At 41.9% G+C, this 27776-nt stretch overlaps 1 protein-coding gene across 2 annotated transcripts in view; it reads right to left on the bottom strand.

The window, feature by feature from the left end:
- Window positions 1-27776, bottom strand: part of MYLK4 (myosin light chain kinase family member 4) — an 84289-nt gene that overhangs the window by 10868 nt on the left and 45645 nt on the right. Inside the window, exons 1-7 of one of the 2 annotated variants that reach the window (XM_082234358.1) lie at window positions 18085-19024; window positions 7250-7316; window positions 5810-6248; window positions 4819-5090; window positions 3197-3302; window positions 2213-2306; window positions 781-890 (exon numbers count right to left, since the gene is read on the bottom strand). In XM_082234358.1, coding sequence (XP_082090484.1) covers window positions 781-890; window positions 2213-2306; window positions 3197-3302; window positions 4819-5090; window positions 5810-6248; window positions 7250-7316; window positions 18085-18732 — 1736 coding nt within the window. In that variant the 5' untranslated portion in view covers window positions 18733-19024. Of the gene's footprint in view, window positions 1-780; window positions 891-2212; window positions 2307-3196; window positions 3303-4818; window positions 5091-5809; window positions 6249-7249; window positions 7317-18084; window positions 19025-27776 lie in introns of those variants that run through there. The other variant, XM_082234359.1, reaches the window with a different exon arrangement.

The following is a 27776-nucleotide window of genomic DNA, read 5'->3' as shown; positions in this document are numbered from 1 at the left end:
TGAAAACCCAGAAGTGTTCCAGTTTTTGAACGTTTTTCGGAAGCCGAACGTCCAATGTGGTTGTCGACTATTGTTTCCGGGGCACCCGCACCAATCAGAAGCTGCGTCTTTTCGAACATTTCAGAAGTCAAGCGGACTTCTGAAACGGATTAAGTTTGGCACTTTTGTTTTTGCTATTTATTTTGCGTTTCTGCTTTTGAGGCTTTTTTGGTTAATTTGTTTTTTTGACTGTGTGGGAACCCAGTTCAGGTATTGATTGATAGTGTGACTGCAGAAATGGATAAAAGCCCCCCTTCCAAACATCAGTGCAGGTAAGAATTATTATTATTATTTTAAATTAACATCTACAATACTGTCTTATTTATTTTATAGTACAGTACATTGATTATTGCTTTCATTTTATGGATCAATGGTCTCGTTAGTAAAATTCATGTTGAATTGCTGTTTTAGGGGTTGTTTTTAAAAGTCTGGAATGGATTAAGTTTGAGAGATACCACTGTATGCATGGGGAGCGGAGTGCACAGAGAGAGGTTGAACCCTTCCTTCTCACAGCGGCTACAGTTAAAACAACCAACCCAACTGTGGGGTTTTTTTCTTTGTTATTGTTGAATTCTAAATAAAGTTTTATTCTGAGATAAATAAAATAAAATAAAAAACAAGCAACTCATGTCAAAATAAGGCTCAGAAATAAAAGGCCCATTTACTCTGTGTGTGTATATGCACACGTGCGGACATAACCGAAAGCCCAAGAAAAGGAAACAGAAGACACATTTGACATACTATTCCATGACGAGAACAATGTCGTTTTTTGATTCAAAAGCATCATACAGCTGAATGAGGTTCACGTGGTTCAACTGGTTCATCACATTGATCTCATTCTTTACTTCGTCCTGTGAAGAATGCAAGAAGGGTGCTAAATATGATGATAAATATGGCAGAAATTGGATACACACTTATTGCTTGACCTCGCTGATATAGAAGAGAAGAAGAAGAAGAGTTTGGATTTGATATCCCGCTTTATCACTACCCTAAGGAGTCTCAAAGCGGCTAACATTCTCCTTTCCCTTCCTCCCCCACAACAAACACTCTGTGAGGTGAGTGAGGCTGAGAGACTTCACAGAAGTGTGACTAGCCCAAGGTCACCCAGCACCTGCATGTGGAGGAGCGGGGAAGCGAACCCGGCTCACCAGATTACGAGACTACCGCTCTTCACCACTACACCACACTGGCTATCGCTCCTTCCTGCTGTTGACATTTCATTCAAAATGTTCCTAGGTTTGTAGGACAATCAGACTGGGTAAAAGGTAAAGGTAAAGGTACCCCTGCCCGAACGGGCCAGTCTTGACAGACTCTGGGGTTTGTGCGCCCATCTCACTCAAGAGGCCGGGGGCCAGCGCTGTCCGGAGACACTTCTGGGTCACGTGGCCAGCGTGACAAAGCTTCATCTGGCGAGCCAGCGCAGCACACGGAACGCCGTTTACCTTCCCGCTGGTAAGCGGTACCTATTTATCTACTTGCACCCGGGGGTGCTTTCGAACTGCTAGGTTGGCAGGCGCTGGGACTGAGCAGCGGGAGCGCACCCCGCCGCGGGGATTCGAAACCGCCGACCTTTCGATCGGCAAGCCCTAGACGCTGAGGCTTTTACCCACAGCGCCACCCGCGTCCCTAATCAGACTGGGTATCTCCCTATTAATAGCAAAAATATATTGTAAATATTGTCTAGTGGCAATAGCTTTAAGCTAATGGGGGGGGGGCAGGAGAAAGTAGCTCATGTCTAGAAATGGTAAGGATATTGTAATGGTGTGAGGGGTGGGGAAATCCTGGTGTCTGTGATTAGACAGATAAATCCCTCCTGAACTTGGTGTAATAGAAAGAGTGGCCAAGACTATGGCTCAGTGGCAGAAAAATTAACTACAATAAAAGAAATTAAAGAAATTAAATAATACGGCTTATTTATAACCATGGATTTACAGGGAGATCTCATTAAGGGCTGTGGACACGAGTGAGCTGGGATTCAAAAGGCAATTCAAGTGGAAGAAGAAATAACTGTTCCACAGCTGTGTTCACAAGTTGTACAAACAGAAGCGTAATAAACCAAGGTATATGGGAATCAGTAGAACAGAAGCTGCCACTTGGAAGTGGTAAAGTAATCTGCATAACAAAACCCCTTGGGCAAGGCTCTGCTGTAGGCCTGCACTCCAGTTGCCCTTACCTTTTCCTTGGCAGCTCTTGCTTTTATAATTTTGGCGGCTAATTTGAGACCCGTTGATTTTTCTTCACATCTATGCACCTGGCCAAATCGTCCACTAAAGAAAGAAAAGAGGGAAATGTTGCTGAATCCAAGACCCATCGCCATTCCCTTGAGATATGAGCATTCAAGTTTGCTATCCTCACTAGAATCTCATTATTTGAGGCAGAACAGTGTCTAGCACAGGCTCCCTCAACCTTGGCCCTCCAGAGGTTTTTGGCCTACAACTCCCATGATCCCTAGCTAGCAGGACCAGTGGTCAGGGATGCTGGGAATTGTAGTCTCAAAACATCTGGAGGGCCGAGGTTGAGGAAGCCTGGTCTAGCAATTGTCCCTTATTGTGAAGTCCTGCCCCACCAATCCTGCTGGACTCCTGGCTATTTCTGTCAAACCTCCTCAAATTAAGAGGAAATATACTTAAGAAAGGCATGCCAATGTAAGTCTGAAGGAGGAAAATAATGTGGGAGTTACCCTGAGAATGATTCCTGTAAGGAATGATGGACAGAATTGGAGTTCAGGTAAGAATGGTTGTGTACCTTGAAAGTGGACACTGTCCTCACTAATTGATATACAGAGTGATATTCAATGTTAGTTATACTCAGAGTAGATACACTAAAATCAATGGACGTACGTGCATTCATTTCAGTGGGGCCATTCTGAATATGACTCAGTTGGATATTACCTCAGCTTTTTAACCTATATCTTGAAAACATGGCTAATTATGCCAAATGGAAAAATAATATGTTATATAACCTAACATTTAAAACTATCAATATGTTACATTGCCTTTGTTACTGATTTTCCACACCACTTTAAATGGTTGTCCGTGTTGTTTTACTTTAGTTACCCCTATTGCCTAATCTACCATAAAACCATCCACAGCAATGTGATATTCAACAACATGAAGAGATTCCTCATTCTGCTAACAATACCTTCAATTGTACTTACCCTCCCAAAACTTCGCCCTTGTGAACATGATAATAGCTATTGATCCCTGCTCTTTTAGCTGAGACGATCCGATGATCAAAGGGAGCCGCCGGTGGTGAGATATACTCTACAAATGATAAGAAATGCATGTGAAATCCTCACATGACATAAAGAAATGGACTTATGCTCATTATCTACCATTTCCACGGAACAAGCAGTGTTACAATGTTCAGTACACATGCACTTTGTTTTACAAAATATTAATTCCCCCTTCTACAGCAAGGCCTGATGGTGAGTTTCGTTGGCTACACTCAACACCGAACTTCACTCCGGACATGCACCAGAATATATTTTGAATTTCAAAATTCTCACCTCTGTACTCGAATTCCAGGGAAGAATGAGGGGCTTATGGTGTGGAAATTGGAGGCTACCTCTTAATTTGGTTAAAGCTACAAACAGCCACCACATCAACCCACCTTGTGAGTTTAGGGAGGTAAGTCCTGGGCCTGTTTTTGTAAGTCAGGTACCGTATTTTTCACTCTATAGGACACACTTTTCCCCCTCCAAAAATTAAGGGGAAATGTGTGCGCGTCCTATGGAGCAAATGCAGGCTCCTTGGCTTCAGTGATAGCAACACGAAGCCTCCGAAACGCAGAGGGAGCGCTCCCTCCGCGCTCTGGAGGCCTCGCGTTGCTTTCACTGAAGCCTGGAGAGCGAGAGGGGTCGGTGCGCACCGACCCGTTTTGCTCTCCAGGCTTCAGAGATAGCTGCCTGAAGCCTTTGGAGCTCAGCGCGAGTTCCCGACTCTCCTGGCTTCAGCAGAGAGGGAGAGCTACACAGCGCTCCTTCAGCCAAGCGGGAGGAGAAATGGAAGGGGCTTTGTTTCTCCTGCCACTTCGCTGAAGGGGTGCTGAGCAGAGAGGGGGAGATTATTTTTTTCTTGTTCTCCCCCTCTAAAACAAGGTGTGTCCTATGGTCCGGTGCGTCCTATAGAGTGAGAAATACGGTACTTACTAAAAGCCATTTGTGTGAATAACAACACATGAAAGCATTTCCATTTGCCCCAGAAAGTATAATCTTTTCAGTTTGCTTTAAGAGGCTCCTAAGAACTGGATTTATCAGGAATCTGGAATCCAAGTCATGGGACCATCTTGGAGCAAGCTGGGCAGCTATCAAGTTCTCCAGTGGCTTTCCATGGATTCTTATATCACCACTTTAAAAAAGAATTAACTAAAGGGTAGTATTGCAACGGATTCTCACACCATGGCAAAATTTTCCTGTAAAAAAAGAATCTTGTGAACTTCCTGAGGACTGTGCCTTAACTTAACTTAACTTAACAAAACAAAACAAAGAAGACTCACATTTTGCAAAAGCCTCAAGCCCTGTTAGTTGGTACAAAACAACAATAACCCCCAATGAACAAGTCGCCATGGGGCTTCAGAATGGACTCCACAGAAAGCTTTTGAATTTCCTCATTCTCAAAACGGATTGTCAGCTGGTGTGAATTAACAAAATAACCCCCCTGAAGTTTCATGCAAGCTCTATTAACTCCTGGGAAGTTAATTAAAGATGCAAGGTACACTTCATTTTGCTTGGCATTATCACCATGCATATCTATGTTGTTTTTTTAAGCCAGGTTGTACCAATTGTAATACTGTCTCCTATTGAAGCTTCTTGCTTATTTTCAGTCTTCTTGGGTGTGGAATCAGATCCAATTGTTTTCCCAGGCAAGGCAGGCTGTGCCTCTTTTGGCTTCGTCCCTCCTTTGGGTTTCTGTCCATCCTTAGCATTCACTGCATCTACCCTGCTCTTTTTGCTCTCCTCTTTGGTAAGACCAAAGTCATTCACACGACGCTTACTGCTGCCATTCTGCTCATCTTTTGGAGGGAATGAGGTCTTTTCACTGTCCTTATGCCTACAGGTTGAGGGATAGAGATTATTATAATGGCATCACGAGAGCGGAGTTGGAATGAAGCAAAAATATAGGTTAAAACAAAACAATGTAAGGAGCTCGTTACTTTTTTAGTGTTTGCGTTTCATGCCTAAACAAAATGCATATGGTAAACAAAATGCATACAATAAAATAACTGCACAAAAAGCAGCTGGTGTCTTCACCATTTTATACTTTATTGATCTCTGCAAACTTCAGACCAAACCAGAGCAGATCACAAAGAACGCACATACTAAGTTCTATATATTTTGGATACAGAGATACTAAACATCACTAGATAGGCAAGGGAAGAATATTCAAATATTAATTTTCAACGGGAAGATTGAGTATTGGAACAATCAGTAACTATCATTACCATTTGTAAAAACTCACATTGTCAACATTTTAAAATGGTATTTTCCTATGCTTTTATTTGTAATAGTACTATGTTTGTATGTTATACTAACAATAAATAAAACAAACCAACACTTCAATCGTTATTGGTTGCTAGTGGAGCTTTGTCATTTTGCCATCTCCAAACCAATATGTTCGTCTGTTTTGTCAAGTATGACAGATTTCTAAAATGCAAATTCAGTGTTGTATGTGACCTTTGCATAAATCACAACAAGCCCCACTCTTCATGCATGCAATAATCTTTAATAGGTAGCTGCATGATATTTGAGGAATTATCATAGAAAACCTACCTGACATCTTGATTCTGGCTTTTTGATGGACTGCTGAGATCTTCTGCTGTATCTTCACCTGGGGATGTAGTTTCTGGTACTTCTGTTTCTTCATCTCTGCTAGTATCTGTTCCTTCAACATCTTTTTCTGCTTTCTCTGGGCTTTCTTCAGACCTCTGATGCTTTTTTACAACTCCCAAAGCATCACTCTTTGTATCGTCGCTACTCGGTTTTTTACAAACGGCCTTTGCTTCTGCCAGTTTTTTCCCTGTTGTCTTTGGGAGAGAGCTTTTCCAATTTTTGCTATGGCTGTCCTCTGCCTTCTCCTTTGACTCATGAGTAAGAGGTTTAAGGGAACTTCTCTGAACAAAAAGAGCACTTGCCTTCTCCGTATTCTCCTTGTTGAGTTTATGGACCTTTTCTGTGTGGGAATACGATTCCGGGCTCCCATCAGATTCCTCTGGAACCAAACAGAAAACAGCAGCCATTTGAATGAAAGAAGAACGTGTATGGCCCGCAGCATTTCAGGGTTTTTTTTTTGGGGGGGGGGAGTCATTTGTTCCTCCCTCTTTCCTCCATTTATTCTACACTGATACAAAAGGTAACCCAAGATTTCCCATGTACTGGAACAAAAGAACACAACAACATCTCAAAAAATTCTGCAAGTATAGTTTGCAGTATGTACAGTTCGGTCTGAAATATTAAAATTCTGTTTGAGAAATCTTCTAATTCAGGGGTCAGCAAACTTTTTCAGCAGGGGGCCGGTCCACTTTGCCTCAGACCTTGGGGCGGACGGATTATATTTTGAAAAATAATAATGAACGAATTCCTATGCCCCACAAATAACCCAGAGATGCATTTTAAATCAAAGGACACATTCTACTCATGTAAAAACATGCTGATTCCCAGGCCGTACGCAGGCCAGATTTAGAAGGCAATTGGGCCGGATCCAGGCCCTGGGCCTTAGTTTGCCTACCCATGTTCTAAGTGGTAAGTAACATGGCTGACATATAGTGGTACCTCGGGTTACGAACTTAATTCATTCCGGAGGTCCGTTCTTAACCTGAAACCGTTCTTAACCTGAGGCGTGCTTTCGCTAATAGGGCCTCCCGCTGCCGCCGTGCCACCAGCACACGATTTCCGTTCTCATGCTGGGGCAAAGTTTGCAACCCAAGGTACTACTTCCGAGTTAGCGGAGTTTGTAACCTGAAGCATTTGTAACTTGAGGTACCACTGTATTTACAGGAATAAGTTTAGGCTTATAAGAATAAAACGAGCTAGTCTAGAGGTATAGACTTGGCACAGGTCCCATGGGCAAGAGGCCAAGGTTGAGAAATTTCACCTCAGAGTGCCCTGCAGTGCTAAAGCCCCCTTTCCCTTTGACAAGTCATCCCTCTTCTCTAGGGCACAATGCTAGGTATAGAAAGGTATTGTCATTATGTTTAGAAGACAAAAACTAACCTGAGGAATCTGGTGGTTTCTTCTTCTTTATCAATTTTGTTCCCTTTCCGGCTAGATATGATCTTTCCTAGGGGGAAAGGAGCAAGCAAACACATTAGACCTTTAATTCGTAATACACTTCCTTTGCAAAACTGCACCTTCTCTTCTGTAAGCCACATATTTTCCCACAACTTCTAATCAAGTCCAACTCTGGCAACACCTGTAATTACTTCCCATGGCTGCTACCTGCAACTGGAACATGCCTATTTGAACAGACAGGCAGCCGTGGTCCTGCACTTCCAAACAATGACATTGGCTTATTTGATGGGAAGGTATGCAAAAGCTCCCATGAGCTGTCATCTTTGTATTTGTGGTTTAAGTGTGGTCAAGGTTCTTACCATAGATTTTGCCCAGACAAAGATTTTTGTCTGAAATTCTCAAAGGAATGTCTGCTATGGGAAAGCCTCTGGAATTTGGTACCTTCTTTCCAAATTGGGCAATTATGCGATATGTAATGTTGCCATTTTTGCTCCAACACTACACACACATAGACATAAATCAGAAATAAATTCAAATAATAATAATAATAATAATAATAATAATAATAATAATAATAATACTAGGAAGAATAAGAAGAAGCTGTTTTGGGGCCAGTTATCTGCTTATGTTTTTATTATCAGACTGGCCAATGATTCTCCCCTCCCAATTGCTAGCTGTACATTTTAAACTCGTACTTTTTAGTATTCAGTGATGACCAACTGTTATAAATGGAGTTGAACTGAATTCTGTGCAAACTTTGAAGTAGGCTATTTGTATAAAACACCAATATTAACGGTCTTCACTGCTCAGAGAGTCAATACTAGATAGCTTATCGTTTCAAAACAATGTATGGTGGTTCCCTCACTGCGAGAAGTGAAACTACAGGGAACCAGGCAGAGGGCCTTCTCGGTAGTGGCTCCCACCCTGTGGAAGGGCTTCCATCAGATGTCAAAGAAATAAACAACTACCTGACTTTTAGAAGACATCTGAAGGCAGCCCTCTTTAGGGAAGTTTATAATGTTTGAAGTTTTATTCTGTTTTTAATGTTCTGTTGAAAGTCGCCCAGAGTGGCTGGGGAAACCCAATCAGATGGGCAGGGTAGAAATAATAAATTGTTGTTGTTGTTGTTGTTGTTGTTATTCCATCCTTATTCATCTTTCTTGTAGTTTTGATTCTCTTCCTCTCCTGCTCCATGTCTTCACAGTCCCCTTGCTTCTCTTCTCCATTTCCACTAACAATTTCCTCATACTTTACAACAGGAGCATTGACTTAAAAAATCTATAACTGCCCCTTGCTTCTCAACAGTTAGAATATCCATGAACTAGGGAAGGATGGATATGTCAATTTTGGTTCTCTGCTTCTCACTTCCTAATATTAATTTCTCCAAATTTCCGCAGCAATTTGTGATTTAAAAAAATCCTCTTTAAAATTATTCAGCATTTTGTATGCTGCTATGATTAATACGCACATTTTTGCAAACAACTTGTCCTAATGTAATGCATCTTGTGTTACTTTTGTTAATGTAGTCATATTTATGCACACTTCAACCTAATATATGCCTTGTTGTAAACTTTATCTGGTTGGAGAACTGCGCCGAAAAATTCAGCTAAATGCGAATTTTGAAGGACGAATGTGTTTCCGTTCTCATATTTCTTGGGAAAGTGTGAATTTGATAATTTGCCTTTCAGTGTGAACTTAACTAAATTTCTCCTCCATCCCTACTATGAACATTCTGCATATTACAACCACTTAGCTAAGCCACTCTGAGGGTTTATTTTACAAGTGAGATATATATCACTGAAATAAATAGCCATCGGGTAAGAAGTTCAGAGATTATCATTAGCTTTCTTCAGTTTGCCAAGCATAGTTTTGCTATCTGATTTTAATCTGTTATGTGCTGATCACTGAGATGCATTAGAAAACAACAGTGCTGAAACAAACTGGTTTGATTTGCTACCACAAAATTATGTTGGCACATTCACGGGAGTTCTGAGTATGTGATACACCCTGCCTGGTACAACTTCTCCGTAGTCTACAATGCTACAGTGACATCTAGAGGAAGCTTTTACGAATATACTGTTCACTGAAAAAAGCAGCATGTTAGAAAATAAGAACTGCCTCTCAGGATCAGTCCCAAGTCCACTGTGATCTGCATTCAGTTTTCAGAAGTGTTAACCAAATGTTGCCGAGTAAAATAGCCCCTGTTGCCTTTCCATCCACCCTATCCCCAGCATCTGATTACCCAAGATACACTACCAACTGTTATGGCTGCCAAATATTAAATGATTATGGGCTGTATCTGTGAAAGCCACCTCTCAGCCACTGTGGGTCCTGTGCCACTGGGGGAAATGAGATCCATCCACAACAGAGTGTACCACTGTTTCTGCGCACCTTTCCCCCTGCTCAAGACATTATTGCCACCTCTTGAAAGTCCTATGGACTGCAAGAAGATCAAACCTCTCCATCCTTAAGGAAACCAGCCCTGAGTGCTCACTGGAAGGACAGATCCTGAAGCTGAGGCTCCAATACTTTGGCCACCTCATGAGAAGAGAAGACTCCCTGGAAAAGACCCTGATGTTGGGAAAGATGGAGGGCACAAGGAGAAGGGGACGACAGAGGAACAGATGGTTGGACAGTGTTCTCAAAGCTACCAACATGAGTCTGACCAACCTATGGGAGGCAGTGGAAGACAGGAGTGCCTGGCGTGCTCTGCTCCATGGGGTCACGAAGAGTCGGACACGACTAAACGACTAAACAACAACAACAATCCTTTATCAATCAACCGAAAAACTTCCCTTTGGTTTCCATGAAGCCCCTTGAGGTAGCATGGTTTATGGCTCCTAGGCATGGAGGTGTTTCAAATAAGATAATATTACAACAGGGTTATGAAAGATAATCTGCAATCACACTTTGATTCAAAGGGTTTGAGGAATTTTCCATTTTTCCTTTGTGTCTGAGCATGAAATTTAGGCCTATCTCTTCCCAACTGCAGTTGAGGTGGCAAATCTATGTCTGAGAATACCACTTCAGACTTCAGGTGGGGGCTCTCATGGCAGAATCAACCCCCAACAAAACAAAAACATCCTTATGCATAGAAAAATAGAATGCCAGGGGAAAGAATGGGCTAGAAACCTACTTCCTGACAGTTTGTTTTCTATGTGCAAGGGATTATTTTTACATTCATGAACATTGTACATAGAAAAATAGCATGTCAGGGAAATGAGTAGACTAGAAATCTATTTCCTGACATTTTGTTTACCGTGTGCAGGGATTATTTTTACATTGATACATTCACTTCCATGGTCTGAAGTGGTTCAGTCCAAAGGCACAGGTTCCCCAACTCAGCTGCTGTTTGGCTCCTTGCTCTAACCCTGCAAAATATTTGCTTTCAATTACCACTTTCCCTCAATCAGCCAGGTCGCACCTTATTTGGCAGCACCGTGGAACAGGTTGCTTTCAAGGTGAACGGGTGTTGTACCATGCTCAACAGTATCTCCTTTCTATAAGGTCTCTGGCTGCTCCTTCCAGAACATAATATTTGCCTAAAATTCTTGCTGGGGCAATGTGTTCTCTGAGCAGCCAAGTTAACTCTGTTGACACCGTTTCCTATCCAGAATGCCTAAGTCTGACCTGGTACTTGGATGAGATTGTTTGAAAGAAATATGTGCTGAAAAAGGCAGGAATTAGACACGAAGGCGTCATTAGGCATAAATATTGTGCTTTTAGTAGCAATTTGAAATTCATTCCAAAATTAACTTGGAGTTTTTATGAACACCTGACTTCACTGAATTCCTTCTTTATACACCACCAGGATGAACCTGGCAATGTTTCTGATACTCAGCCTTCTTTTTTCTTTCTTTATTCACCTAATAAAACCCTTTGATTTTCTTCCCACTGCCAGAAGCACTATAATGAACATTTCATGAAGTTGCCTCCACCTCCCCGCCTTTATCATCCCATCAGGTTAAATCGGGTGCCAAAACTGAACTGTTCTGTGGCTTCAGTTCAATTGCACTTAACAGGTCATAATATATAGAAATTTGCATCTGCAAATACTACATTGCCTGTACATGAGTGTTTATATCAGGAGCTTCTGGAAATAAAAAAACAAAATAAAAATCTCTTGGAGATTTATTAGGATCAGATATCCCACTTCTGTGTCAGTCCCATTAATAGTTGTGGTTCAGTTACTTGATCTGAGTGATGATAACAAGTACTTCAGCATGCCATTCCCAGCCAAACTAACGTCATGAATCTTGATATATAAGCACCAATACAGAGTAGACATGTTTTCCCTGACAGCAACCCACGTGCAACTATACCGATGCCTCAACATATCGACTTTTTTTAGCATTAGGGCATGAGACATCACCTGAGTAAATGCCCTGGGGCTGCTGAAAGCCAACATTCCCCTTTCAGATTCCTCCCCATATTTCTTGTGACATTTGTTCCGATGTACATACTGATAAGATACAAAATCAAAGGATACCAGATAAACTTGTCAGGGATCTACATAACCTTCGTGGAGTTTCTAAAGGGTTTAAAAAACTTTTCAATTTCAAATTTCCCGACAGCCTCTTATGTGTGTACCATATGGGTTCTTAAAAACCCTCGTTTATGTTATGAAATTCCTTTAGCTGCTGTTCTCCTGCAGCACCATAGCACATAGCAAGACAAAGAGTAGCACAAGGCATCACAAAAGGAAGACACACCACACATACTGCGTCATGACTCTGCGTTCAGCAGAGAACCAGTCTTTTCACCTTGTTGTGTGTGTTCAGGATCAACAGAACTTCCAGGATGACAACCATGGCACAAAAGGATGGGTACCACAGATCCACCTCACTTGATTCCAGCTCTGCTGATGACTTTAAACATGGTGACTCATATGTCACAATGTGAAGTGAGGCATCTGGAAACCTCTGGGTAGAACACTTCCACCAGGTAGAGGGCCTTCACAGTAGCGGCACCCGCCCTGTGGAACGCCCTCCCACCAGATGTCAAAGAGAAGAACAACTACTAGACTTTTAGAAGATATCTGAAGGCAGCCCTGTTTAGGGAAGCTTTTAATGTTTAACAGACTACTGTATTTTAATATTTTGTTGGCAGCCGCCCAGGGTGGCTAGGGAGACCCAGCCAGATGGGTGCAGTATAAATAATAAATTATTATTATTATTATTATTATTATTATTATTATTATTATTATTATTATTATCAGCTCAAGGATTTCTGCTCGTCAGGTGGAACCATTTCCACTCTTCTCTTGGAGTCAATATTGTATTAGCACAACAATTTAGTTGAATCCGGCCATTTGTGTTTGAAGTAACGTCCGATAATAAGAAAACTCTGTCTATAGTGCATGAGCTGCAATGGCTTCTGTTCTGCAGTAACCATCAACAGGTGACTATGATGATTTGAGTCAGAATTCCTCTATTTATCTCCAGAAGGCACCATTCTAACAACCACACCAGAATGTTTACTGCTAATACAATGCAAGGTGCAATTAAAATCACATTAAAAACACTACAAAGGGCCATTTTACACATGCGTGTTGATCACTTCTTTCATTACTCAAGTATCAATTGCTAGGGAGGGGGAAACTTCTTCATGTCTTATTTCTGGCTTTCCCAGAGTCGCCACTGTAGGAGGCAGGATGCCAGGGTCTGATCTACCAGAACTCACTCATGTTCCCATATTCACTTTGTAAAGACAACACTTTTCAGTGCAAACAGTCACTGCACTGGTTAAAGGAATCGTTGAGGGCTGAACCTATCAAGTTATGAATTATGCACAAATGGATCAATCAAGCCTTAGTGAGCCATTTCCGAGCAAGAGGCCACCTGTCAGGGACCGGGCAGAGGAGGAATGGTGGAGACCGCCCCCCCCATCCTGACCCTTCCAGGGAAGAGAAAGAGGAAGACAGTATAGATTTACAACAGGGGTTTGCGGGAGGTCATAGCTCAGAGGCAGATGAGGGGGAAAGTTGGGAAATTATGGGAGAGGAGTAGGCAAAGCTGGAGCAGCAGCTGACTGACACATTGTCATTAGAAAGCACTCCAGACCTACCATCTCCCAGAACCCGGCAAGCCTTAAAAGTAGGAGAGCAAAGAGCTTGAAGGCAGAGGGCACTTAGCAGCACCCATAGAGGAGGTGATGAGGATGAAGAATGAGGAAATGGGAGAGATGGGGGGTGGAGATTCACTCAGGACAACACCATTATCCAAGAGGTTGGGTTCTATAGCCTCTATCTGTAAAGTTTGAAATAAAAAAGGATTGTAAGAAACTTTTCTTTGTCTTTGCAACTTCCTGGGCAACCAGCCGGGAGCCGCTGACAGCACCCTGTTACCACCTGAAGACTTGATCTTTCTCTATAGCTTGAGCACTCTTTTCAGTTCTGGGAAACTGCTTCTAGCCAAATCACAGAGCTGAGGAAGATGGAAGTTAACTATTCCCTTTATTTCCAAAGTTCAGCCTGGTAATACTGTTGCATCCATTGTCAAAACTGCACACACCCTCCCCAAACACGAAGGATGTATCAGAAAACCGGGAGGGGGGGGACACATCCCAAGATTTGAAACCTATTCGTAATTTTTAAACAAATAAACATGCACAGCCTAAGCAAGAAGAGACCTCAACACAGTCCACTGACTATACGGCTAGCAATAATAAATAAATAAATAGTGCCTTGATGATACATGTCTCTTAAATGCAATCCAGTTTGGAATAAGCCTCGGAGCTTTCAGTAGTTCTATAGAAAAAACCACTGTTTTCCCTCCCTGTAGAGTGAATGATGATATTCTAATTGACAATTGCACTCAGAACAACAGTAAATACTGGGCCTAACATGACAGGCAGTCGCAGTGAAAGAAAGAGACAAACCCAGCTGTAATGAATTACAGCGAGTTCATTTCAATGTTTGTTCAAGAAAATCTGAATTATAGCCTGGTTTTACTTAATATGCATGTTTAACAAATCCAGCTGTGGTTTATGAGCTTGAGCCAATGATTATTTTCATGGACAGTTAGACTGATCTTGGATTCCTTTAAAATACAGTCCGGTTAGGCAAGTTTAATTTCATGTCTGTACCCCCGTTTAATTTCAGAAGGAAGCACAAAGTATATTACAATGGCACGCTAAAACAATTACAATTACATCAAAAATGGCAAATCTAACAATATGGAAAAATATTGAGGAATAAAAGTGCTTTAATATTCTCCTTGGAAGTTGATAGTCATGGTGTCAAGGGAGCCCAGAGACATGGTGCTGGGAGGCTGCCCTCAAAACATTTACTGATAAAAGTTTTTATTATTATTATTATTATTATTGTCGTGAATGAAATGTTCAAGGTCTGGATCATAAGATATGAATTCTTAGGGTTATTTTAACCATTACTTTTTCCAACACAAATATTAATTACCATCCTTGGGAAAGCATGGGCATTATAATTTTGGGGATCAGATATATCCCCTTTCACTACTGGCTTTTTTTTATTATTAAAAAAAAACTCTGGTACCGGGAGAAAGGGGGGAAAGACTTTATTTTACAACAAAAGTGGTAAACCAAATGTGTCAGGAGATAGAATTCTTTCAAGAAACAGGTCTCTCTCTCTCTCTCTCTCTCTCTCTCTCTCTCTCTCTCTCTCACTCTCTCTCTCTCGTGTGTGTGTGTGTGTGTGTGTGTGTGTGTGTGTGTGTGTGATGAATTCAGTGGATGCTACAGGCTTCTAAACAAGATGGTAAATGCGCAGATTATTTTCAGAAAGCCCCAGTTGAAATAAGATGGGTGTGCAGAGAGTGTTTGTCGATTTCAGCAGCTCATAAAGTCAACTGTGCAAGATGACCTCATTCACAGAGACAATCTGAATGTCCTTATGCAAAAGAAGCTGAGAAAAATGAATTTTGGCTAATTTTAACATAGGCACTTCCAGTCTATTCTGACTCATCTTGTTCTTCGAATGACTCTGATGTATAACACAACACAATACAATACAGTACAGTGGTATCTTGGGTTACAGATGCTTCAGATTACAGACGTTTCAGGTTACAAACTCCGCTAACCCAGAAATAGTACCTTGGGTTAAGAACTTTGCTTCAGGATAAGAACAGAAATCGCGCGGCGGCAGGAGGCCCCATTCAGAGGTGGAATATGGCCACATTCAGAGTAAAACACTACCTATGCTTTCCACTGGGTCACGATCTTGCCCATTTGGACTTCTTTAGACACACATCTGCGCAACTGACAGCATCGTTTACCCAGAAGGACTGAAATCTTGAGCAGGCTTTTCCAGATACAGCCTTTCGTCATGTAATATTTACCAAAATAAATCAGACATAGAATTCATGGTTCACAGTAACATTAGGTGCAATCTGTTAAAACTTAGCGCTTTTATGGCTCTTTGACTGCACATACGCATCTCTTCGTCTCTTGTTTAAATATGTGGGACTTTATCCCAAATTGACGCTGTTCAAATAATAGCAGATCTGACCAATATATAACCTAAATGTTGATTAAAATGTATTTGCATTTAAATGTATTTGCATTTGCAATGGATTCATTTTGATACCCCGAAACAGCCTGTATACGTATGCTTCCTATGGTTTCATTCACTTACACAACACATTGGTTTTACATTAGGTTATCACTATTTTAAAACGGTGCTTGCAAGGTAATCTAGATTATATGGGGAAACCTTGGCCTGAAAGACTGAAAGGAAATATTTCACAAGATGCTGTCCTGCTGCTGCCCAGACTCACTTGGCCCTTATTGAATTACATGTGTTTACTCCAGCCAGGCGTTATCCAACAAGGAAGTGGGGCTGTTTAAGGATAATGCTTTTGCAAAGCCCCTGAATGCAGCAGTGAACAGTCTTAAAGTAAGATGAACTAGTTAATGAGTATAGAGAAATGACTAGGATTGTGAGCTGTGCGCCATGAAGTCCCTGGTACAAATCCTGTCTCGGCTAGAGGCTGACTACGAAGGCAAGACACTATTGTCTAAGCTCCATGGTCAATATGGAGATAATAATGCAGGCCTCACAGGGATGTTGTATTGATCACTGAGGTAATGCACACTGAACACTTTGAATGTTCTGTACAAATTATGACTATTACTTATGAACTGAAGCAGTTCCGTTCCAGTCATATTAGCTGTTATGTACTGAGTTGAATAGGATCCAAAATGCAGCAGTCTGATTGGTCCTAGAACAATAGGATCAAAAATGCAGCAGTCTGATTGGTCCTAGAAAAATGCAGCAGTATGATTGGTCCGCAGGAGCCACCCAATCCAGCTCCAGGTGGAAGTGAATCCACAACCTGATTGGCCTACAGGAGAATCTCGGAATTAGCCAATCACGTGCAGCCCATTGTGTAAATAATGTATATAAAGAAGATATTGTGGGGGAACTTCCATTCCTCCTCACCACTATGAGCTGAATAAAGAGCATGAAATCCACTCTCGACTCCGAGTATATTTCATTAGCAATGGACTTAGGGACCAGTTTGTGAAACTCCATTTTTTCCTATCACATTTCAAAATCTCTGTGGCAATGAAGTGGATCCAAAAAAGGTCTAAAAGGGTTGGGTACATTTCTAATAATGGAACTGATTTAGACTTGAATGGTTTGTATGGAAGAGAACACCTGCCTGCCACTAGTTAATAGCCAGGTTCTCCTATAACACTTAACTATGGTCTAATGGTAAATCTTCACTGTGGTTTGCAAAAACAAGCCAGCATCGTAAACTTGGGTTTGATATTAGTTTGTTTCTACCATAGTTAGAATGAATCGTAGTTTGTTTAGATGGAACTGCAAGCTACGGTTAATCTAAAATGGAAGTGAAAGCACCCAAACTGCCCTTGTGACTGCTCTGAAGGACTAGGGTGTTCAGGGGTTACCCAGGTTCACTCCTGCAATGCTAAACCATGGTTTAGTGTTACATCTAAAGTAGTTCAATATCTACACCCATGCCTATCCTGAAATAGCTTGTTACATGTGCAGTGTTCCTTTTATATTTTACACACACACACAAAAACCGTAACCTGCAGCAAAGGTGTTCAGGGAACTGAAAATGTAAAGTTCTACTGAATAAAAGTGCCAAATACCTTTAATTAAATATTAAGAAGTTCCACTTTGTTTGGGGTTTTTAATATATCATGGCACACAGAATCTGCAGGGAGGTACTTTATATTACCGTAATTTACGTTCATAAAGCACTTTTCCAAACGACCAGAGTCTCAGAAATAAATTCTGACATTTTGTTAGAAACAGGTTGTGCTGAAATAATAACTGAGAATAACGAGATTGGGATTTCTCCCCTATTTGTGGTTTCTAGAATGGGCATACTGTTACCCAAACATTAAGACAAAGCTGCATGTGCCATTATTATGATGTGATTTTGCATTGCTCACAATGCTCAAAATTAAGAGCTTTTAAAAAATAAAAACAAAATCCAAACCTGAATGACTTGTTACAGTAAACAAGGGTTGGATCCAGGGCTGCTTGGAGCAGAACTTCGCTAAAAATATAGATAGAGCCCTGGATGGAAAATTTCTCCCTTCTATCTGCAGGCCCCTGCGCCTTCCCAAACGGCTTTGAAGGGTTGAGGTTGAACCCTCCAGAACGCTGGAGGTGGTGCTGGGAGTTGCAGCGTGGAAAGGAAATCTCTGGCTATCCCCTCCCCTCCCTTCCTCCCGTGAGGAGCCTCAGCTGGATCTGAGTCACTGTCACAAATGGAAGGAACCTTTCCTGTATCAGAAGATCTTGACCTAGCCCAAAACACTGAGCACAAAGGAGGGAAGGGGGGAAAGCACATTAGGCTCACCTTTTCATTCCATTTGCTGAACAGCGCATCCTTTTTGTCCGAGAACGTCTGCATCCTGAAAACGTTTCCCGATCTATCTTTCCGCAGGTAGCCACCGACTCTAAGGAGCTTATGAGGGACTTCATTTCTGTGTATGAGGTCTGTGATGGTAGACGTCTTCAGTTTTTCTACCAAACAGCCAAGGAGTTGCTGGACTCCCAGGACCAATTGCTCAAGCCCATCTAACCTTTTGGCTTGTTGTTCTGCGCTCCTGTTCATGTCGGCAAGCTTCTTGTCAATTTCTAGGCATAATGTTGTGACATCAGAACCATTTGGCTTCTCAGGCGTTATGCCGGACGGTCGCAGTCCAGAGTCCCTTCCTTTTTCCTTCAAGAGCGCCATGTTCTTTTCCATACAGCAGATTTCCTGCGAAAAGTAATCCAACTTCTGAAGGACATTGTCTTGCCCAGTCAACAACCTGCTTATTTTCTGATCCAAGGAAGCAATATCCAGCCCGCTCATTTGTTCAGGGGGGCTGACATCTTTGCTTGAAATTTGGGGAGCAGGTGAGTCTTCCTCTTCACTAGAAGGTCGCTGGTTTTGTAAAGCATTCGGGTCAAATATTTTGGCCAAGGAGTTTACCACTGACTTTTTGTTGGAGGAGGTCATTCTGCTGATTTACACAGATGTATAGATGATATCAATGAAAATAGCATATTCAGAGGGCTTTGCAGAAAATAGCATATTCAGAGGACATAAGCCTGGTGTTTGTCAAAACACCATGCTCAATCCATTTGGAGTTCTGCAAGTTAGGTACCGAAGAAGAGCAGTCCACTCTCGACTTTTTTTTAGAAAGCGCAGTAAAATAATGAAGTTCCAGGCAGACATTTGCTGAGCATCTAAATGCACTTGCCGTCAGTGACGTCAGTCTTTGGGGAGGGCAGAAGAACTATTTGCACCCAAGTGAAAATGGACACCATAAAGGCTACAAGACATCTGAGAAGTCCAGGGATGCCAAAGACCCTTTGGCAGCAGCAAAGCGACTGCTTGTGAAAGATATGAATCTGGTATCCAATTGGATCCCTGAGCTGAACAAAATAAGAGCCGCGCTAAAGGGGAAGCTAAATTTGGGTGCCTGAAATTTTTACAGCTTAATGCTAATTGTTTGGATTAGAGTGCCAGTTGCTTTGCAAAAATTCTTTGTACACAGATTTATTTATTTTTAATCATGCTGTGCACAGATAGTTTAGAAAATTTATAACTCTGCTAGAGGTGCATTAGTCTTCCCCTCCCCCCTACTGACAACAACCAAGTTAACATAGTAGGAAAACATTATTTGCTATTGTTTTCTATCCCGGCTGCTAGCAAAGTAAGAATTGCACAGAGCAAGTGCATTATTATTATTTTTGCAACAAACATAATTACTGTATAATGGCAGCAGTTGCAGGAATAGATTTGGTTCCTCCTACTTAAGCAGCAGGCATTCTTTCATAGCTTTAGCCATGATGAGAAAGGGAGGGTATGGCTTTTTAAAAAGCAGCCATTCTCCCCACAACCATAGTTTAAATCTGTCAAGTATAAAATAACCACGTTCATCTACACAAATCATTTCCGTGCCCTGTATAACCCAAAAGGTAAATATAGAAACTCAAGCGATGACTTGCCTGGGCTCTGATCCAAAACTCTGTGCATCCTCGGAGGTGCACATAAATCTCCTGGGTGAGTCGCCTTTCTCTTAACTACAAATAGATTCTCCTGATATTGAAATGAATGAGGAGGCCATTATGTGCACAGAAACTTTGAACATGTATATGGGAACTTACATGTGTGCGTATGCACATGTGCGCATGCGCAAACACACGCAGAGAACATTGAACAAGCCAAGTTTGAGAAGTTGGATGTGAGCCAATGCGCAATGTGACCCAGGAACCGGAAAGGGGCAGGAGTGGAGTAGCAACAAAAATGACACAACAAGATCTTGAAACTAAATTGGCCACAACTTTATTGATTACAGAAGACAGTAGGCTTTGGCTTAGGCACTGGGTATGTATAATCCATTCTGACTACTGGGTGATTATTCACAAGGGTTGGTTCTGGGTTAAGGGTGTCTTAACCCAGGTAGGTCAACTACAGTGACCCCCCCCCTCACCGAATGGAAGTCCTTTGGCCCATCAGCCCCTCACCCCCCCCCATCTGGACCTTTGGACAGAACTTCAAACCAGACCCCTTTACCAGCGTGCCCTGAGATTTTTACGTATCCCTCTCACCCCAATGCCTTTTTTGAGTCAAAGTTGTAACAGTTGCTATGTGGAAGGCAAAACTCCCAAACTGGCCCTATTTGTCTGAAAACAAATTCTAAACAAATATAAAATAAAACCTAAAATCAGCAGCTGTGTAAATGCAAAAAATAAAATAAAAATCTCAAAACTCACTATACCCCCAAAGCCAAACAGAGATTGTATTTATCAGCAATCATCATCATCAAAGCAAAACTGCTGGCACCTAAATATTTACAGTGTTTTAGCCTATATTATCACAATAGGTGGGAAAGGGTGTGGTTCCCCAGAGCCCTGCTGAAGAATATACTTCTTTCTGTTTTTCAAGGGTTACCAAATTACTAAAAAGCGAAAACCTTCCTTGTGTTCTGCTGATGGCGCCAATGACTGACAATAAAATGCCAGGGATGGAGGCATCAGTCTTTTTGAGATACATCTCCATTACTACCACATAACAAGTTCTGCCCTCACACAGACCAGGATTAAGATCCCTTTTGTACAGAATAGACATCTGCAAGATTTAACGCACCAAACGTAACTGGGAATGCTTCCCCGACACTGATTTAAACGGCTTTGATTTAAAAGCAGGAAACCGAAAAGGAGGGAGGGGTGGAATCCAGAGGTTAGGGATCTCTATTTCATGGAAAGAATAATACAAAAGGCATCCCTGAAAATGCCACAGCAGGGAAGCTCCAGCGAGGAAGAGTTATGTTTTAAAACACTCGGGGATTTCCAAACTGCGTCTGCTAAAAGAATAGCTAAACCCTCTTGACACTTGGACATCTGCAAAAAACAACAACACACACACACACAAAAACCCACCACCTCCCTGTTATCCGCAAAGCACCAGGAGAGGTGTTTGCACCATCTGTAAAACAACACAAATCTACAGAAACATTCCTCTCTGAGGCATTTGAGGAGCTCACAAAGGATTACCAGTGAAAAAGGGTCGCACATAATTCTAACACAATCTCCCCTCCAGCCACCCCCATCCCAAGTTAAACAACGGAGGCCAAAGGTTGGTCGTATGTCAATGGTCATATGGAAAGGCAGCTACTGAGGTAGACTCTACAGTTTGGTCCTTCTGAAAGGCAGATTTCAACGGGAACATGATAGAAAACCTAGAAAGTGAAAGCATTTTATTTTGCATTACTGTATTTTAATATTGTGTTGGAAGCAGCCCAGAGTGGCTGGGGAAACCCAGCCAGATGGACGGGGTATAAATAATAAATTATTATTATTATTATTATTATTATTATTATTATTATTATTATTATTAGCATCCATGTTCTCACTGGAGATGTGGGTGGCGCTGTAGTCTAAACCACTGAGCCTAGGGCTTGCCAATCAGAAGGTCTGCGGATCGAATCCCCGTGATGAGGTGAGCTCCCGTTGCTCAGTCCCAGCTCTTGCCAACGTAGCAGTTTGAAAGCACGCCAGTGCAAGTAGATAAATAGGTACCGCTCCGGCAGGAAGGTAAACGGCGTTTCCGTGTGCTGCTCTGGTTTCGCCAGAAGCGGCTTAGTCACGCTGGCCACATGACCCAGAAAAACTGTCTGCAGAGAAACGTTGGCTCCCTCGGCCAGTAAAGCGAGATGAGTGCCGCAACCCCAAAGTTGTTCGTGACTGGACTTAACTGTCAGGGGTCCTTTACCTTTACCTCTGAACTCACTGAAATATCTGCATTCTTCAAAGCCAGCCCCACATCAATGCACTGCGGTAATATACCACAGCATCTATGGGGAAAAGGCCACAACAGTGACAAAGCTTCACATGATCTCATTGTGTGGTGTAGTGGTTAAGAGCGGTGGACTTGTAATCTGGGGAACTGGGTTCGCGTCTCCGCTCCTCCACATGCAGCTGCTGGGTGACCTTGGGCCAGTCACACTTCTCTGAAGTCTCTCAGCCCCACTCACCTCACAGAGTGTTTGTTGTGGGGGAGGAAGGGAAAGGAGATTGTTACCCGCTTTGAGACTCCTTCGGGTAGTGATAAAGCAGATATCAAATCCAAACTCTTGTAACGCATTCCCAGGTTTATCTCTTTCATCAAACAAACTTCTTGCTTGTTGCAAATCCCTATAAATGCCATTGATTGAATGCTGTCTTGAGTTTGTATTATGAGAAAGAGAAAACTGGAGTTCCTTTTCCCAAAGAGTCTTGGTTATGTATTGCACTCCTGCGATGACCTAGCATCTCTCACCAGAGTGCTTATTTGTTGAAGGCTCAGACTGAGCATCTTATAATTTATGGCAGCTGCTGGCATTGAACATGACAGGTACTCGAACAGAAATATGGTAGCAGCGGCCGAGTCCAGTCATGGCTTTTTCTGGCTTTGCGCCACTTATAGGGATATACAATCATTCACAAGCGACTATCACTACTCCATTTTATCACCAATAAATCAGAAGTCGTTGTATATCACCGTTCTCCCAAGCTTAATCTTCTCACTTTCCCCTGTTACTTTAGATGGTTTATTCTTTTTCTTACTTCCTTGATTCCTGGTTAAAAAGGTATCCCTTGTAAAAATGCCAGCACCTGCCTTGCGTGAGTACACTGTGGGATAAATCAGCCCCATATATAACCAGCATGCCTAGCTCTAGTGAAAGCATGCAGGGGTTAAAACCATAGAGTAAGCCGTTTTCCTAGATATAGCTAGGCCATTTTGTATCTACAAAATGGTGACATTTGCATCTCTACATATAAATTAGTATATATATATATTTTATGAAAATATGTGTCCTATTTTGTTACTTTTTGGTGATGCGCTTCCTCTTTAGGGGTGATGCGTATATAACCATTTTAACCAAACTTAACAGTTGCCCAGCTGTGCTGCGTGCTGATTCTGGAATTGACTACACACCAGAAACCAGCCAGGACATACGCAGCACTCCCTAGCAATGGGCTCTGCAAGAGGAGATCGGTAGCAGTGGATAAGCTTTCTTTCAGGCACTGATGAAATCCTGACCAATTCCTGAGAAAGCCCAGAGTTCCTTGAAACATTTTGAAAGACCACAATAGTAAAAGAACTACCTTATCTAAAAACAGAGTGAAGTTCAGAGGTGAATACAGATCAGGAATGATAAACATAGAAACTCACTATAAGGCTAGATCTACACAGCTATTAAAAAACCGCTCTGAATACGCTCTGCAAAAAACCATTGTAAAACTCACAATTGAAAAAAATAATTGAGTTGCGGTTTCAGCTCTGCATCGCCCTCTGGTGTCACGGTGTTGTAACGCATTTATATTCTATGATTCTATAACACTGCATTTTGACTAATGTAGCTGAGTCCTAACTCTAAGGATCCAACTGTACTGAAACCTTCGCTCAGATCTGTATATAATTTCTTTTTAAAAAAATGAATCTGAACCTGTGGATTTCAACTGCGTTTGGGGATCTCTCGTTACAAGAGTTAAACCAATCACATAATACTCAAAAAGTAAGTGACATGCTCTGTCTTCTAATGATATATGGATGCGGTGTGCATAGGGCTATCCCAAAAGGTTGTCTGGAACTCCATTCAGACCCCCTTCTGGTCTCCCCAAAGGAATTGGCAATGTTTAGAGCACACACAGAGAGACACTTCTGGCCCAATGCTCAATGAGGCAGAGATAGGGAATTTATAGCATCAATATGGTCTCCGGGCACAATGACTCTACCACCTGTTAATCAATTATGAATCCTGACCTCCCTTACCAAAAGCTAACTGGCCATGAGTGTTCTGCAAATCCCCTTGGTGATAAATCATTACAAGACACCTAATGTTCAATTACCATCACATGTCGGCTGCAGCCTTTTGTTAAGATTCTCCCTGTCGTGCCATAGCAGAAAACAGGGACCACTTTGCCTATAGTTGTGGCTCATTAAAATTAGTATGTCCTTCCCCAGGATTCACGAGACCTCTATTGACTAATTTTTTCCTCAAAAAGCCAAATGCAATTGATGCGTGTTAAAAGACGTGCAAAGACAACTTCTCTTCCTGAAGGCACTTCTGTCGCCTTTCTCGGTGCTTGTTTGAAAAATATTATTTTTTCCCAAACAGGTTCCACTGTATTGAAAAAGCTTGATTCATAAATGTTAGGATTAAGGGTAGAAGCACATCAATTTCCTAGTCCAAATGAAGCACAGCCTAAGTACACATTTGCCTGCTTTTCTCCCTTGTGTTATTATCATTTCATTCCCTTCCCTTGCCTTCCCTCCTTCATTTCTGTGTCTTCCCTCTAGTGCTGACAGGGACTTGTCTTACACTGTTGGGGGATGATGGCCTCAATGACCCCTCTAATCTCTTGCAGCTCTATGTTTTCTGTGATTTAGCCTGGAAGACTGTAGCCAATGATATATTTTATTTCTGTAAAAGCGGATTCTCAATAGGTCTGTATTACCAAATTTGCATTGGGTTCTTCACACCCTCAGCACTGATCACTAATTGTTGGATACATTTTGTTCAATCAAGTGGGAGTTAGGTACTATTTGGTCCTTTGTGTGTGTGTGTGTGTGTGTGTGTGTGTGTGTGTTTATCTATCTATCGATCTACAGTGGTACCTCGGGTTAAGAACTTAATTCGTTCTGGAGGTCTGTTCTTAACCTGAAACTGTTCTTAACCTGAAGCACCAGTTTAGCTAATGGGGCCTCCCGCTGCCGCCGCGCTGCTGCCGTGTGATTCTGTTCTCATCCTGAAGCAAAGTTCTTAACCTGAGGTACTATTTCTGGGTTAGTGGAGTCTGTAACTTGAAGCATCTGTAACCTGAAGCGTTTGTAACCTGAGGTACCACTGTATCTATCTCAGCAATTACTTTATATATTCAACCTAAATTACTATGGATTGATTTATGGCAGCAATCATAACTCAAGGTTTGTACAATCTCTAAGTGAGCCACATCTTCATACTAAATTAGTTAAACATGTCTCACTTACAGATATTGGGTGAAAGGTAACAGGGAGCCCAAATGTTTGAGTTGTACAAAAGGACTATTTATAATCCTGTCCTCTTTTTTCTCAGAGCCACCACCCTAAATATTCCCAACAATCACTCAGAACCAAGATGACACATATACATCTTTGGATCAGCCTTTTATTTTTTACCAAAAAAAATGCATGTTGTTTCAGCTTTTGGGGGGGAGGGGGAGTTGCAATAATTTTACAATGGGGGATTCCCCTACTCGCCCCCCCCCCCCCGCCAAGGCAAACAGTAGCTTTGGAAAGGGGAACCTTCTGAGCATTGCAGAGGGGGAGAAAATAGTTAAATCCCCTCCAGTGCCAGTTCTGATTCCTTCAATTAACAGCCCTTCCTCCTCCTCTGATGCAATTTGCATATAAAAATAAATAAATCCTTGCACATTAAGTGCAAAGACGCTTGAACCACCAAGGATGGAAAGCAGTGTTATACTACTGAGAAGAATTCACTCTGGCCGACGAGAGGTCTCTCATGAAACTAGCCTAACAGATATCAATGAAACTCTTTGTGAATTACAGGCGAAGAATGGAGGAACAGGAATTTAATGAGAAGTTTTATGTACAGTTATAATTGATGGTGACTACTATCCCCCTGCTGCCTGTTAGCTCTCTTGTAGTCCCCATTGTCCATTATCTCTGGCCCCATCTGAAGATTCCTGCATGAGTTTAGCAGCCCTTGCTGTCGTGTTTCTCTTTCTCTTTCCTTTTTTAATACCACTCTGTTGAAAAGAAGAAGAAAAAGCTGGATTTCTTAAGTCAGAGAAATATGATGTGATAAATTATCCCCTAATAGTGCACAAGCCTCGTTCCAAGAAGCCAGTTTGAAGGAACATTCCTGATGTACTGAGGCGAAAGCCAGAGGTGTCATAACTCCGAAGACGGCGAATGAAAGAGGTACTGTCTCCAGGTGCAGTCGGAGCTGTACCTCATTTCATGTTACGGAGACTGCTTCAAATCTTTGGTTGCTCTCCAAAGCTGTTCTGGCAGCTCCCATCCTGCATTTAAAAATTTATAAACCACAAAAGGCCTTTTCTTAAAAGAAAGTTAATTCTGGATGGATAGCCTGAAAAGACTTTAAAAGGGACAGCAGTCAGAAGCAGTTATGTGGAAAATTGGATGCGAGTAATGGCTTCTCACTCTGTAGGAATCAACTAAAAATATAGCAAATGCGATTTCCATGGGAAGGAAAGTTATCCTGATCAAAATTTTGTGTAAGGATGGTCAGGTCAGAGCTTTCAGATTGTTACTTCAGTTGGGATCTTAACTCCTTAATAAAGTATTAAAATTGCACCACACTGGTGGATAGTCTTACTGTTTCCTTTGTTCATTAAAACTGGGGTACTGTCCAAATCACCTTCTTTAGATCTGCAGTTAGAACATCATTTTAGTGAATGACCAGCATTTTGTAAGACACTTGGAGGTGGAATCTGGGGATGTAGCCTTCTTAGACTTTACCGACTGGTGGGGTCTGTGTTGCTCCCGGACGGGAGGAATGAAGTCAAATGACACCAAGGTTGATTCAGAGAAAGAGTTTATTCTGCTTTCCGGATAGTAGAAGGCACTTGCGTGGTCAGTCCACAGCAAGTCCAAAGAAATCAGAAATTTCATGCAGTATATATATACTCCAGACACCCTCTCCCCCCTTCCCCAGGAATCCAACCACATCAGCTTATACACGCAAGTTGACATCGCAGATGTTCCTGCTCCGGTACTCTTAACCATAAAAGGGTTCTCCTGTTCCTGTACTCTTGACCATAAAAGGGTGTTCCTGTTCCTGTTCCTATACTCTTATCTTGGAGCAAGAGGTCACCAACTCTAAGAGCCCTCCTGGCTCCGTTCCTGGGTCTCTTGTCAGACCTGACAAAGTCTGTGTGTCTTTGTGGTCAGGATGTAAGAGAAGACCCAGACGTGCCATCCCTGCTTCACTTTGGAATGGACAAGGCCATTCATTAGGCGTCACGGACTGATAAAGGAGAGAGCTTTGTTTATACAGCTGTGTTCTTGTTATGCATTTGCTCAAGAGCTCAAGTTAATGGTTTTTAGCTAATGCACCCTTGGAGAAGGAAAAATGGATTTTGGGGCCCGTTTCAGACTGATTTTATATTTGGGAAACCCATTCCTTCAGGGAAGTTATTTATCCTTGGATCAAAGGTAGATTGGATTCTGAGAGTGGGGAAAGCTCTCAACTAATTAGAGGTCTTTGGCTCTCCTTTGATTGTGTAGACAGCATCATGATCATGGGAAAATTTGCTCTAAGCATACACCAACATTGAGAATATGCTCAAACAGTGATTAACTGCTACACGCTACTAAAACATCCTTGGATGTAAACCAAATTATTATTTGAATAATACTCTCATTCAACAGCCTTGAAAGCTTCCTTGGTACTCTCTAGCAATGGGTACAATCCAGCCAAAATTGAGCATATTTCAGTTCAACTACTTCAATGAGAAAATAATGCATGTTCTGCATACTTCCATTGT

Source organism: Podarcis vaucheri (genome assembly GCF_965113315.1).
Source record: "Podarcis vaucheri genome assembly, chromosome: 8".
NCBI classification, from domain to species: Eukaryota; Metazoa; Chordata; class Lepidosauria; order Squamata; family Lacertidae; genus Podarcis; species Podarcis vaucheri.
This window is presented reverse-complemented; position numbering and strand designations above follow the sequence as displayed.